The sequence below is a fragment of the Lepisosteus platostomus genome, chromosome 6 (assembly GCF_059453375.1).
Source record: "Lepisosteus platostomus isolate fLepPlt1 chromosome 6, fLepPlt1.hap1, whole genome shotgun sequence".
In the NCBI taxonomy this organism is placed as follows: domain Eukaryota; kingdom Metazoa; phylum Chordata; class Actinopteri; order Semionotiformes; family Lepisosteidae; genus Lepisosteus; species Lepisosteus platostomus.
In genome coordinates this window covers 57215020-57227083 of record NC_142616.1, presented here as the reverse complement: position 1 = coordinate 57227083, position 12064 = coordinate 57215020, and the positions used below count along the sequence as shown (strand labels likewise).

The 12064-nt window shown below is 40.5% G+C and overlaps 1 protein-coding gene across 4 annotated transcripts in view; it reads left to right on the top strand.

Moving 5' to 3' along the window:
* Positions 1-12064, top strand: part of mgll (monoglyceride lipase) — a 54712-nt gene that overhangs the window by 31758 nt on the left and 10890 nt on the right. For all 4 annotated transcript variants that reach the window (XM_088636528.1, XM_088636527.1, XM_088636526.1 and 1 more), the window contains 2 exons: positions 4683-4819; positions 7102-7212. In XM_088636528.1, the coding sequence (XP_088492654.1) occupies positions 4683-4819; positions 7102-7212 (248 nt within the window). The remainder of the gene's footprint in view (positions 1-4682; positions 4820-7101; positions 7213-12064) is intronic.

The following is a 12064-nucleotide window of genomic DNA, read 5'->3' as shown; positions in this document are numbered from 1 at the left end:
TGTCTCACAGTCGTATGGTCGCCCAACTAAATTAAGTATATTCTCAACGATTTTGCAAGAGATGAAATATTCTTTTCAAATATTCATGTCCAAGAGATTCTGTATATCCTACCATTCATTATTCCCTCAAATTGGCAGGAGCCTCAGTTGTGAGCTCACAAAGTACTCTACAAATAAAGCGCTGCGTTATTTTTAGGCAGAAGAAGCTTCTGAGGTTTTATTCTGCTCTCTGCTGAGGCCCTTGCTTTCAACTCAACTTCAGTTCAACTTCAACTCAACTTCTCAGCTCTTGGCTGTCTCTCCCAGCCTAGATATTGCAGAAGCTGTTTTGAATAGATTTGCTTGTGTATTCCTTTACCAGCACTATGTAAGGCTAACAGTGAAGAAAGCAGCTCATTTGTTCATATACAGTTTTTGATAGAGCGTACAAGATGGTATATGCTCATGTACTCTTTGAAGAGGGAAACAGTTCAAGCTATGTGTTACGAGCGCAACCAGCATAAATTAATCCTCATTATTCAATCTCCTCTTCCTTCACTATTTAAACCCTCCATTCCCTCGTAGTCCTTGCTCAGTGCTAGGAATTTATCCGCCTCCTGAGCGTGAAACGTCCTTTACTTCTGACCACCGATACGAAGACCCATCTTGACAACCCTTTCATCTCGCCTTTCGTCTCTAATTGTTTTCCTCGCTGATCTCTCAACCCAAATTCATCCTAGCCTGGAACTACTGACCACTCTTCTGCCTCACCCTCCTCAGACTCGTAAGCCATCCGACTCTCTTAGAGACCTGCACAGGGTTCATAATAACTCGCTCTTAACACTATGATTGCCAGCACAATCATAGCTTGAAGCATGTTCTCTAAAAGAACAGCATTGGGTTTTGCTGTAGAGGTCTTTTGACACTCATTTGTGAGGGAATGACACATTAAGACTTTATGTTTGATGATTTAAGCATTTTATATTTTCTACATTCTCAATAACAGTATTCCCCTTGGCCTTTGTAGTTCTCAAAGGAACAGGATTTCATGTTCAGCATTTTTGGGCTGTGAATTCTAGTTCAGTGCTCGAGGTTGTGATGAAATGGTCAAATTCTTTCAGAATGAAGAGAAACTAGATAAAATCCAGTAATTTCATTTCAGACCTGTGAAGAGTAACTAAACATTCGGGCATTTTAGTCAGGCATTTTAAGCAAGACTTAAAAGCATTAAACATGATTGGAGCAGGTGAGAAAAGGTTACTTCAGCACTAAGCAATGATCTGTCATCCTTTGTGTAAAGCAGGCCTGTTCCCTTTATAATTTTATCCTGATTTGAAATTTGCATTTCAAAGAAGCCAGTGCGGGTGATGTCAAAGGCAGTAAATGAGATTCACTTAATTGAGGTTCTTGACGGGTTGCAAAACTGTGCCATAACTCTTCTTGCTGTTAAAAAAAGACTCTTAAGTTAATGAGATATATTCAAACTCCAGGCAAATATACATACCTGTATGTATATGTGGATCAGTACTGCTTGAAAACTGAGTACCTTTTTCAGCCAGTACATAAAGCTCAGAGGATTTCAGGCCTTGTCCATTTCCTTTAATCTTGTCTATTTGTTCCTCTGAACCGCTTGAGTCATGTTTCCCTAGTGCGTATTTGTTCCATAGTGCTTTCATTCCCTAGAACATTAAAGGAACCCTTATTTGTGAATGATCATCATAGATTAGAGGCGGCAGCAGCCAGGGAAGATGAAAACAGATCTCGTCTCTGGATGCTTCTCAATCAAACTGTAGCTAGATTGAAAGAAAACTGGGTAGATGTCTTTCTGTGTTTTTCAATGTAACTTCAGAAAGAAATTATTCCTGCGCAGTAGCATCTGGTTTGGGATTTGTACCCGGTTCTCAATAATGAGCTCAAAGCCATGCTTATTTTGAGGGCTTTTGTTTCAAGCAGAGCTCTAAAGTTAGATTTTGGGTAGCCAATTATTTTTTACTGGCTACGGTTTTGAAGATCCCTGAGGCAATTGTGTAAAGACAACAAGGAGCTTATTTTGTGTTATGGCCCCCGTGAGTAAAACGTTTTTCAGTCCAAGTTTCATTAGACTGAGTTTTCTTTATGGAATGGTGTTCAGATTGAATCAGTGTGTGTGGAAATTTTGATTAACAAGTTAAGGCTTGTCACAAAAATGTTTGTCTGTGTACAGCACAAAAATTAGAAACACAACCTAGGGACTGAAGCAATAGATGCCTTTGTTTGTCTTTAAGGAAGTAGCACATCATTTCGGAATACAAACACAATTACATAAGTCCTTGAAAAATGTTTCTACAGCAAATTTAATTTAACAGGACCTGCTGGTTGGCATGGATAGAAGGATCATACAGGCCTGTTTCTCTGCGTAGTCTCTAAATTGGATGCCAGACTCTCTTTGTCACACCATGAATACTCGCATCAAAATTATTTTTTCTCCAAGCCAAACCTGCTCAGTGTTTGCAACTACAATAGGTATCTCATTCTCTAGCATGCACAGACGGCAATTTGTAAGAGGGGCGTTCTTCCTCGTAGAGACAGTTAACCCCCAGTGCTTTACCAGAATCACTCCCCTATGCTCTCCTCTTTTGGTTTTCTACTCGCATGGAAAGACAGATGAATGGACTCTTGGATTTCACAATCCTAAGTAGTCATTTCCCTGACTATCACCAGATGTAGTTCAAATAGGGAGCTGCGTCAGCATGTGTAGGCTGCACAGGAACAGGTAAAGGTTTATTCCATGCTGAAAAGAGAAGAAAAGAACAGCTAAAGGTTTAATCTATGCTAAAAAGAGAAGAAGAAAAAAACACAATGTTTTTGAAACATTGTGTTTCCTTTTTTTCTCTTTTCAGCATGGAATAAGCGTTTACTTATTCCTTACTACCAGATACGACAATTTACCATTTATGGGACACCATTGGGTTTTTGCCAATTACTGAGTCATGTGTCCGCCAGTTTACAAACAGGAAGCATCATCAAGTTACTAGTTATATTGTTACAAAACCTCAACAGGATCTAGCCCTGTTGAGGATTGTCCCGTTCCGTTATTTAAATTCTGACATTCATTAATTTTACTTTCCTGAACAACTTCCCAGTTTCCCAGTTGGTATGTTGTCCAGCAACATCACTGTTAGGTTCTTTGCTGATAAAGTGGAAACTAGTGTGCATAAGTGCAGGGTCAATAGTTCAAAACTTCATTCACTTAGTCTGGGATGAAGGAGCTTTCTGTGTTGTAGTGATTCTAAGCCAAATGTGAAATAAACACATTTTCTAAATTTTTAATCCAACTGGCATTGGTTCTTACGTTTGATCCAAATTAGAAAAGAACTGTCAATGTATTGTATATAAACAGAAAAGAACAACACAGTAAATATAATATATAGAGAAATAAGCAGAGCTAAAATGAAGACATTGACTTATTGAACTGTTTATTGAAAATCTGACCTTAAGCTTTTACCTGAATGTCACTGTTTTCTGCATCGGCATTCTGCATCTTGCTCTGCTTTCACCACACGACACTTCTATTAGAGATCTACGTCATCTGCAAAAATGTTTCTTGAGGAAAATGTACATATACTGTATTTAAAAATTGTAACATGTTACATTGCAGATGTATTCAATTAGCAGAAGAACATTCTTTTTCACAATCTTCAAATGGGCAACAGAGCTTTCTTCTAGGCATTGTGTTGCGGCTATTGTTTAGGCTGAAGGAGCTGTGTTGCAATACTCGATTATTCATGTGGTTCCATCTGTATAATAATCTAATACATTCCTTCTGTTTCATGTTTTCTTTTGTCAATTGTGCCATGTACTGTATGACTGCAAGTCCCAGCTCCTCCTTGCATTCTTCTTTTATTGTTGTTGTCGTTAATCTGGCACTTCAGAGCCCAGACACATCAGATTTTCTAAAGCAGAGAACAATTGTGTATTGCCTTGGGGGAGGTTCAATAAATTCCAACCTGGGAACCAGATGAGGAGAAGAATGTAGTGAAAAGCTGGGAATATTGTGAACATACACAATATGAATATCACTTGTTTCAGTAACCCAACAATCTCCTCTGTAACTCTCTGCTGGCCTTTCCATCTTCATCAATGTACTGCTCTTTCCATCCCTTCCTGATACATTTACTTATTCTTCTCCTGCTTTCACTGGGCCAAACATCAGATGGCGTCTTTCACTGCCAGGCAGTGTGCGGTTGACTTGAGGAACATGAGCCTGAAACCCATCACTTCTCTCTGCCAGGCTTTTAAATTTTTGAAAAAGCCCTGGGCCCTTTTGTATATACAGGTGAATTGCACATACACCTACCCTTAATCACAATACCAAATGGAATTGGTCCTACTGGAAGAATGGGGTGGAGCTTGACAGGGACTGTTCCAGTGCTTTGTGGGATACATGCTGTACCACATCTTAGCCATGCCGTTTTAGCTCAGAATCTTTCCAAATCTGTGGCTAGTGAGTGTCAAAGAGAAATCAAAGTTGAACTCTTTACCATTTGAATATAATGGTTTACTCCGGTGACACCTGTTACATAGCAGTTTGAGTCGTTCCAAGCATTATCAGGCATATGTAGGTGTTTTTGTATGTAATTTATATTACCTTTATATTTTTTTCTGCTGGGTGAATACTGATGCACACAGAGCTAATGGTGTCTCCTCCTCCTCGTATTTGACAGTGGGTCACGGGCAGAGTGAGGGGGACCGCATGGTGATTTCTGACTTCCACATCTTCATCAGGGACTCCCTGCAGCACATCGACATCATGAAGAGCCGCCACCCTGGCCTTCCAGTCTTCATTGTCGGACATTCCATGGTAACGGAATTCTCCATTCTCTCCCTGCTTGTTCCTTCAAAAACAAAAACCCATCATGCCCGATATCATGTGATCACAGGGCTTCCAGATGCATATGAAACACAAATATCGGTCTAAGCTCCTTCCACAGTTGCAATGCGCACTGATGAGCTGAGGCGGGCTAGCAGAAGCACATGCGGCGTCCCAAAGCAAAGGCAGACTACCGCATTACATTACTCTGGCTTGATTTAAAAACTTTTTAAAAAATATTTTACATCCATGTATATTGTTGATCTTTTGTATCGCATCCCCCACACTGATGGGAGGAGGTCCTTTGGAAGTCAGTAGAAACCCCTGGGTCCTTTTTTCTGAAGCTTTGCGTCACTCGTGATCAGAGACAGACACTGCCCTTCCCCTTTCATTTCCCCCACTCCCTTCCCTCGCTTTTCAGCCCCGAGCACAGTGATGATATTGTCCACAGAGCTCACTGGCCTCTGATACTGGTTGATGTGCTATAGTCTGACTCATTTCCTCCCATCCGAGAAACTCAGTCCAGCTCTACTGCCTCACCCGTCCTGCTGGTCAGGCATCGTTGACCGATATAAACAAACCACCGAGATTGTGATAAATGGAATCATTTCAACCCCCCAATTTGTTGGAGTCACGCTGAGCAGCTCTTGTGTTTGAGTTCATTTTGAGACCCCGGGGGATGGCTGTGGAGTTGATGGATATGGAAGCAGAAAGGTCACTGTGTTTAAAAATAGCATTCTCTAATTTAGGTGGCAAAACACAAACACTCATAACAGGCGCATCATCCTGAATCCTGTGGCGGTTGGAGGTGAATTTATTGAATCAGATTAACAAGAGGATTTCTTGACACTGGAAAAGAAAATAATGTGGCTATCAATTATCTCGTGAAGAGCTGAGTGGTATAAAAACAGGCTGCAGTCTCAGCACCATTGTTCTCCTAAGTGTCTGCATCACCCTTGTTATTATTGTTACATAAGGTGAAAAACAATTAAGGTGAGCTGTAGAATGACACTTGACAAACCTAAAAAGCAGAAGCTGCCAACAGAAAAGGCAAAAACTTCAATATGTCCTCTTACCTCTCTCTACCCTGAAAGGGTGTTTCAGAAATGTCAAGTGAAGGAGAATTTGTCAAAAAGTAACTCTTAAGTGCATTATTTTGTGAAGTGATCCTAATAATAACAATGTTTTTATTATTGGTAGGTGGAAATTAGGCTCTATTTTTATTTCATATCATATGGTTACATTGTGCTGATTTTCTCTGTGAAAGTCTTACAAAAACACAAACTAAATTGATAGAATCAGCCTAACAATCCAAATGGTTACAGTCACAAAGACATTTTAGACTGACTGATGAATAACAGAGGGAGTATTTCATTATACAGTATCTTGCCGAAGGTCTGGTTACCAGTGTGGGTTTCCTAAAAATAACAGAGACAACTGATGAAGCCTAGAGTTTTTGGCACAAGTTTCACTTTTACTTTTTCTTAAAAGGTTTATTTTTGTATTAGGGTATTAGGCTACTTTGTGACTTTTAAATAGCCATTATCCACATTTGCGTGGCTTAAAGTTCAAATGTCCAAGAGACATGGAACACAAATGAAAAACAACACAGTGACAAATATTCTGTTTTCAAAGTCACAGGATGTTTGCAAGGGTGGCTTGGTGGCACCCTGGCTTCATTTCCTGTCCTAGGGTGCTATCTGCATGGAGTTTGTATGTGCTGTTTGTGTGGGTGTCATCCCAGAGTGCAAAGACATACTGGTAGGTTAATTGGCTTCTAAGAGACCTGGCTCTGGTGTGAGTGTGTGTGTATCTTTGTCCGTGTCTGTGTGTGCCCTGCAGTGGACTGGTGTCCTGTCTAGGCTGTATCCTGCCTTGCCCCCGTTGCATAAACCTCAGCTCCCTTATGTCCCTAAATTGGATAAAACAGTTAGAAAATGGATGGATAGATGTTTGCTAATGTTTTTTGCTGCTCTGTTTAGGAATATAGCACCTTCCTTGTCATATACAGGGTTGGTCAAGCTGCTGTCGACAACTTTGACAGTTTATTACAAATTAATTACATGGGTTACCGTGACACAAAGAGGTTTCAAACGAAAGCATAAATATCAAAGTTACCTTACAATCCTTCGCCATCTGTGGAGGAGAAAACAAAACTTTAGTAAACTATTTGGCATTTATACTTGTTGACAACATTTCGACTAACCCTGTATTAAGTTTACTTTCAGCCCAGGAGGCCTGCAGCTCTAAATGTGTGTCTGTGTCTTTTCCAGGGGGGAGCCATTTCTATCCTGACAGCCTGCGAGAGGCCAAACGACTTTGCTGGGCTTGTGCTAATTTCCCCCATGGTCCAAATGAACCCCGAATCAGCAACTCCTGTTAAGGTACTTCAGTCTCCGAGTCCCGAGAGCTGATGTCACTGCTGCCCCACTCCTGCTGTTTCACTTTACCTTTGGAGAGCAAAGTGCTGAACTTTAAGAACTCCCACGGATACAATTATTAAAATGATTAGCCTTCATACATGGTGAGAGCTTGTGGGTGGAATACATTGCACTGAAGCATCAATTATAGAAACCGAGAGGCCATGCACAGAATTGATTGTATTTTGAAAGAGCCCTCTGTTTGGCTATCCTACACATTGTTGTTGTTTTTTTTTACCACAGCCAGCACAAGTGTTATTTCTGGGCCTCTGTGATGACCTGCAGCACCCCAATATCCCCACCATCAGCATTAGCTGTGACCAGAGTGCTCTTTTTCTCTTTTGTGCATAACTGCTGCAGGTTCATACACATACTGTATTGCTGTTTTAGCGCTGCATCCCTGGCATGGGAGCAGAGGATATGAAAAGCAGGTGAGGCCTTCAGTCTCACTGTCGGGCCTTGTCCTTTTTTCCATTGGCTGCCCCACGAGGGATCAGGCAGTGCTGAAAAACTCTCTGAGATACCTGAGCTCTTCAGCATGAACACCCTATCAGGGTGCTCCACACTGATCTGGATCATCGCATGACCCAATATCCACTGAACTGCCTCCTTTCTACACTACTTTATTTAACTTACTTACTTTATTTAAGCATCAGATATATCTTGAATCGCCTTTGTGCAGTGTCTGAGTATCTGATAAAATTTGCCAAGCACTTGTATTCAATTAAGTAATGGTACACATTTTTTATGCCTTTTTTAATGCATTTTTAAAAGTCTTATGATAGCTGTAGCATACCGATCATTTCTAATGCAAATCAGATAGCCTTGCTGCAAGGTTACAATCTCCTTTATCTCTTTGATACTTTGTGGAAATAACCATCTTCTCTTTTTTCTTATGACAAGGATCACAAGGGTTGATTTCCTCTTGACCTTTCAGTACTGTTTGTTTTTACAGTGTTTCTGTGTTTGAGTATCTGACGCTAAGTACCAGACACATTGATTCATGGAGCTGGAATTGTTTTAAATTAATCGAAGCCCTTAAGGAGACAGGAAATGAGATTATTTTGCTGCCCATCTGCTGCAGCCCTCTTTGTACAAACCAAACAGCGTGTGCTGATAACTTGCCACACAATAGAGAGGCAAAAAAAAACCCTTCTGATGAAAGTTGTTTCGCATTGATTTCTGGTCGCGTAGAGCTGGAGGAAGCTGGTTAATGTCTGGTGATTGAATTGAATTTAAGGTAGAAATGTGTCTGTGTTTTATTACTGATGATAATAGCTAAAACTACTAAACATGAAAGTTATTCACTATTTTTTAGTTGTTTCTTGAATTGAATGGAAACATACAGTACTGTAAATATTCAACTTTGAGGTAGGGACTCGAATGCAAAAGTAGACATTTGTGTGGTATGTGCAACAAACATGATAAATACAAACAAATGTGAGACCTATAAAACAGACAACTTACAGGCAATGTAGAAAGATAGCATTGAATATTACAGGTTAGCGAAGTGGACATGGAACTGAAAAACTGGAAATGATTGTTATATACAGCACAGAGAAAGATGAAAAGACTATTGGATGTCTGCTGAAGGTGCAGAATGGAGTGTGTTTCACACAGAAGCACCCTTTATCCCCACTCTAAAGCTGTGCATACCTTTGTCAACACTCCACACGAGGGATACCATGCAGAGGATAATGTGTTTGCATTTCCTTGACATGTTATTGAATTGCTTGTTGCATGTTATGCACATCTGGGTAACATCACAACATTTTAAGCGTAAGACCTACAGCAAGAGAGACAGATGGTTCTTCAAAGGGGCTTATGGACTGAAGTGCGCAAATACATCTTTAAGGCATGAAGCGTGTGGGTAGGCATTGATCGAAGAGAAATCGAAGCAATCAAATGGAGCTGCTGAGAGCTGAGAAATGAAGTGCGGTCTGCTCTCTGTGGCTAGCTTGTACGATGTTGATTGATAGCACCAACCCATTACTGAATCATTCCCAAAAGAATAAGAAGACATTTGTAACGAGTAGAGATGTGAATGCTTGTGCTTTTGTCTTTTCCATTCTGACTATGAGTAATCCATTTCATAACGCCACGTTATTGTCTTCATCACAGAAAAGGACTCAGCACAATGAGAACTTTTTATTGTGCATGTGCCCATGGCTGCTTTTTTAGCTTCAGAAAGGGATTGTGAGGAGGAAGTGAAGAATTGTTGTTAAAGCTGTAGCCAATCAATTCCTCCTTTATATTTGCAGTATGTAACTAATGTTTTAGATTGAGCGTTGCTGCCTCGCAGCACTAGGGCCCTGAATTCAATTGAGGACCTTGGGAACTGTCCATGTGGAGTTTGTGTGATCTCCCTCTGTTTGCATGGCTCTTAGCTGGGTGCCACATTCTGCAAACATACTGTTAGGTGAATTGGCTTCTGGGAGAGTTGACCCTAGTGTGAGTGTGTGGGGCTGGACTGGTATCACATCCAGGGTGTAGCCTGCCTTGCACCCAGTGCTTGCTGGGATAGGTTTCGGCTCCCTTGCGATCCTAAATTGGAAGAAGCAGTTCCAAATTAGATGGAAGGAGTGAGAAAGATGCACTTGGCTGAGGTGATCTCCAGAGATCAGTTATTGAAAGCTTGGTATTGAACTTGTTTCACCAGATACAGCAGCACTGACAAATGATGCTTGAACAGGATGGAGTGGACTTGTTCCATGACATATTGCGCTCATGATTATTAAACAAATCCTCAAGCACAGGATGGGCTTCTTGATCACGGGTTCGAGCCTGGGTCATGTCACTAGCTGAATGTAAGTAGGATTCCCCAAGTGGTAGCACACAGTTGACTGAGTGCCACTAAGGTAGGTTGCTCTCAGCGACCCCTGCAGTCCACAGGGTGCTATAGACATGCAATGCAATTAGTGGGGGATGCGCCTGTCTTCCAAGAGGCCTAGGACAGGTGCTGGAGGTGTGGTACTACAGAGCTGTGGCTGTGTTGTTTGGGACGTATTTAAAGACAAATGGCTTGCAGGCGATTGGGTAGGGTCAGACTTCAGTTGCTCATTCTAGGTAGACTATTTGTCAAACAAAACATTTGGCTTTTAACAATGTGTACATTTCATAAAAGCAACTAGGATTTATTTGTTTCTAGTTGTCTGCAATATCAGTTAAATTAATTACAAATGAATTTTTCTTGTAAGAACCAATAAGCTATTGTACGTTGTTATTGATTAAGTCACTGATCACAGGTATTCTGTTTACCCCAAACCAGACACATTAACACAAAATTTCTGTGTGGATTTTTTAAAATCTTATGACAAGCTCCAAAACTGACGTCTGATTGTAATCAGCTTTTTCATCTTAATTTCTTTAAAGATGGGGCTGTATAAATTCTGGTGGTTGATGAGAAAAGATTTGGTTGGTCAGAGGCAAAAGAATAATCTTTAGCGCTGCCCTTGGCGAGTGATTTTGAAAGAGTAGATCATTATTGCCTTTCTGAATCACTGAACATTTATTCATTCTGAAGGCTACAAGTATTGAGAGATAAATACACCCACCTCTCTGTGACATTAACTAGTTTTTTTATAATGTAAATAAAATGTAGATGTGAAATCCAGTCATTTTGAATGTTGCGTTCTGTTTTCAGACAAACTTCCCCTATTTACTTGTGGTTTGTAAAGTCATGTGAAAAAACTCACAGGTTTACATGCAAATTGAGAATGACTTGCAATTTCCAGTTTTGTTACTACAAAACAATCAAATGTTTTTAAAATGTTTTATTCTAATATCCATTTCCATATCTAGACAGCATCATTTAAATAAAAATGATTTCTTAAAAGGTTCTTTATGTATATATTCTGGTCCACAAATCTGATTAGGTCTTATTATAGTCATATCATGTACCAACAGAGATTAATTTGGCTATTATTAGCATTGGAGAAAGGATTGAAAGTCTCTTAATCTAAAGCAGTCAATAGGGAGAAGGTATTCAAGGTGGTCAGCTTTCTAACAGCAATGATTTAGTCCCAGATGGGCAATTCTAGGACACCATTTTTTAAGCCAGTTTTTCTTAGTTGGATTTTTATGTATGTTTTTTAGGACAATTATGTGTAACTTAAGAAGGCGGAAGGCCTTCCAAAATGATAACTATCAAATGCTTTCTAAGCAAAATCCAGTCAAGAAGCAATGTGCAGTAGTTCACACATTCCCTGCAGATTTAATTCAGCAAGAGCTTCGAAATGCAACCTGTTGCAAACCTTGCTCAACATAATGATTCGGTAAATACCAAAAACAGAATTTACACACTTCCCTTCATTGAGAGAAATGAGGCAGTACAAGTGCAGTAGGTCTCACCGCAGAGTTATGAGTGAAATATAAACACCGCCAGATTACATCCCAGGCTCAATGGACTGACTTGTGCTTCGCATCAATTTTGGGTTCTTTAGTGATGTTCTTTCTTTTTTTTCTTTTTAAAGGAGAAAAGTAACAGTGGGCGGGGCAGTCGCACAGATCCACAGTGGTTATTAATGCTGCCTCGCAGTGTTGGGGCCCTGAGTTCAATTCCTGGGGTGCTATCTGCATGGAGTTTGTATGATCTTGCCATGTTTGTGTGGGTTTTCTTTGGGTTCTCTGGTTTTCCCCCAGAGTCCAAAGACATACTGGAAGGTTAAGTGGCTTCTGGGAAAAGTGGCCGTGGAGTGAGTCAGTGTGCCTTGCAGTGGACTGGGGTCCCATACAGGGTGTATCCTGTGTTGCACCTATTGTTTGCTGGAATAGGCTCCGGCTCCTCATACGACCCTGTACTCGATAAAGTGGTTAG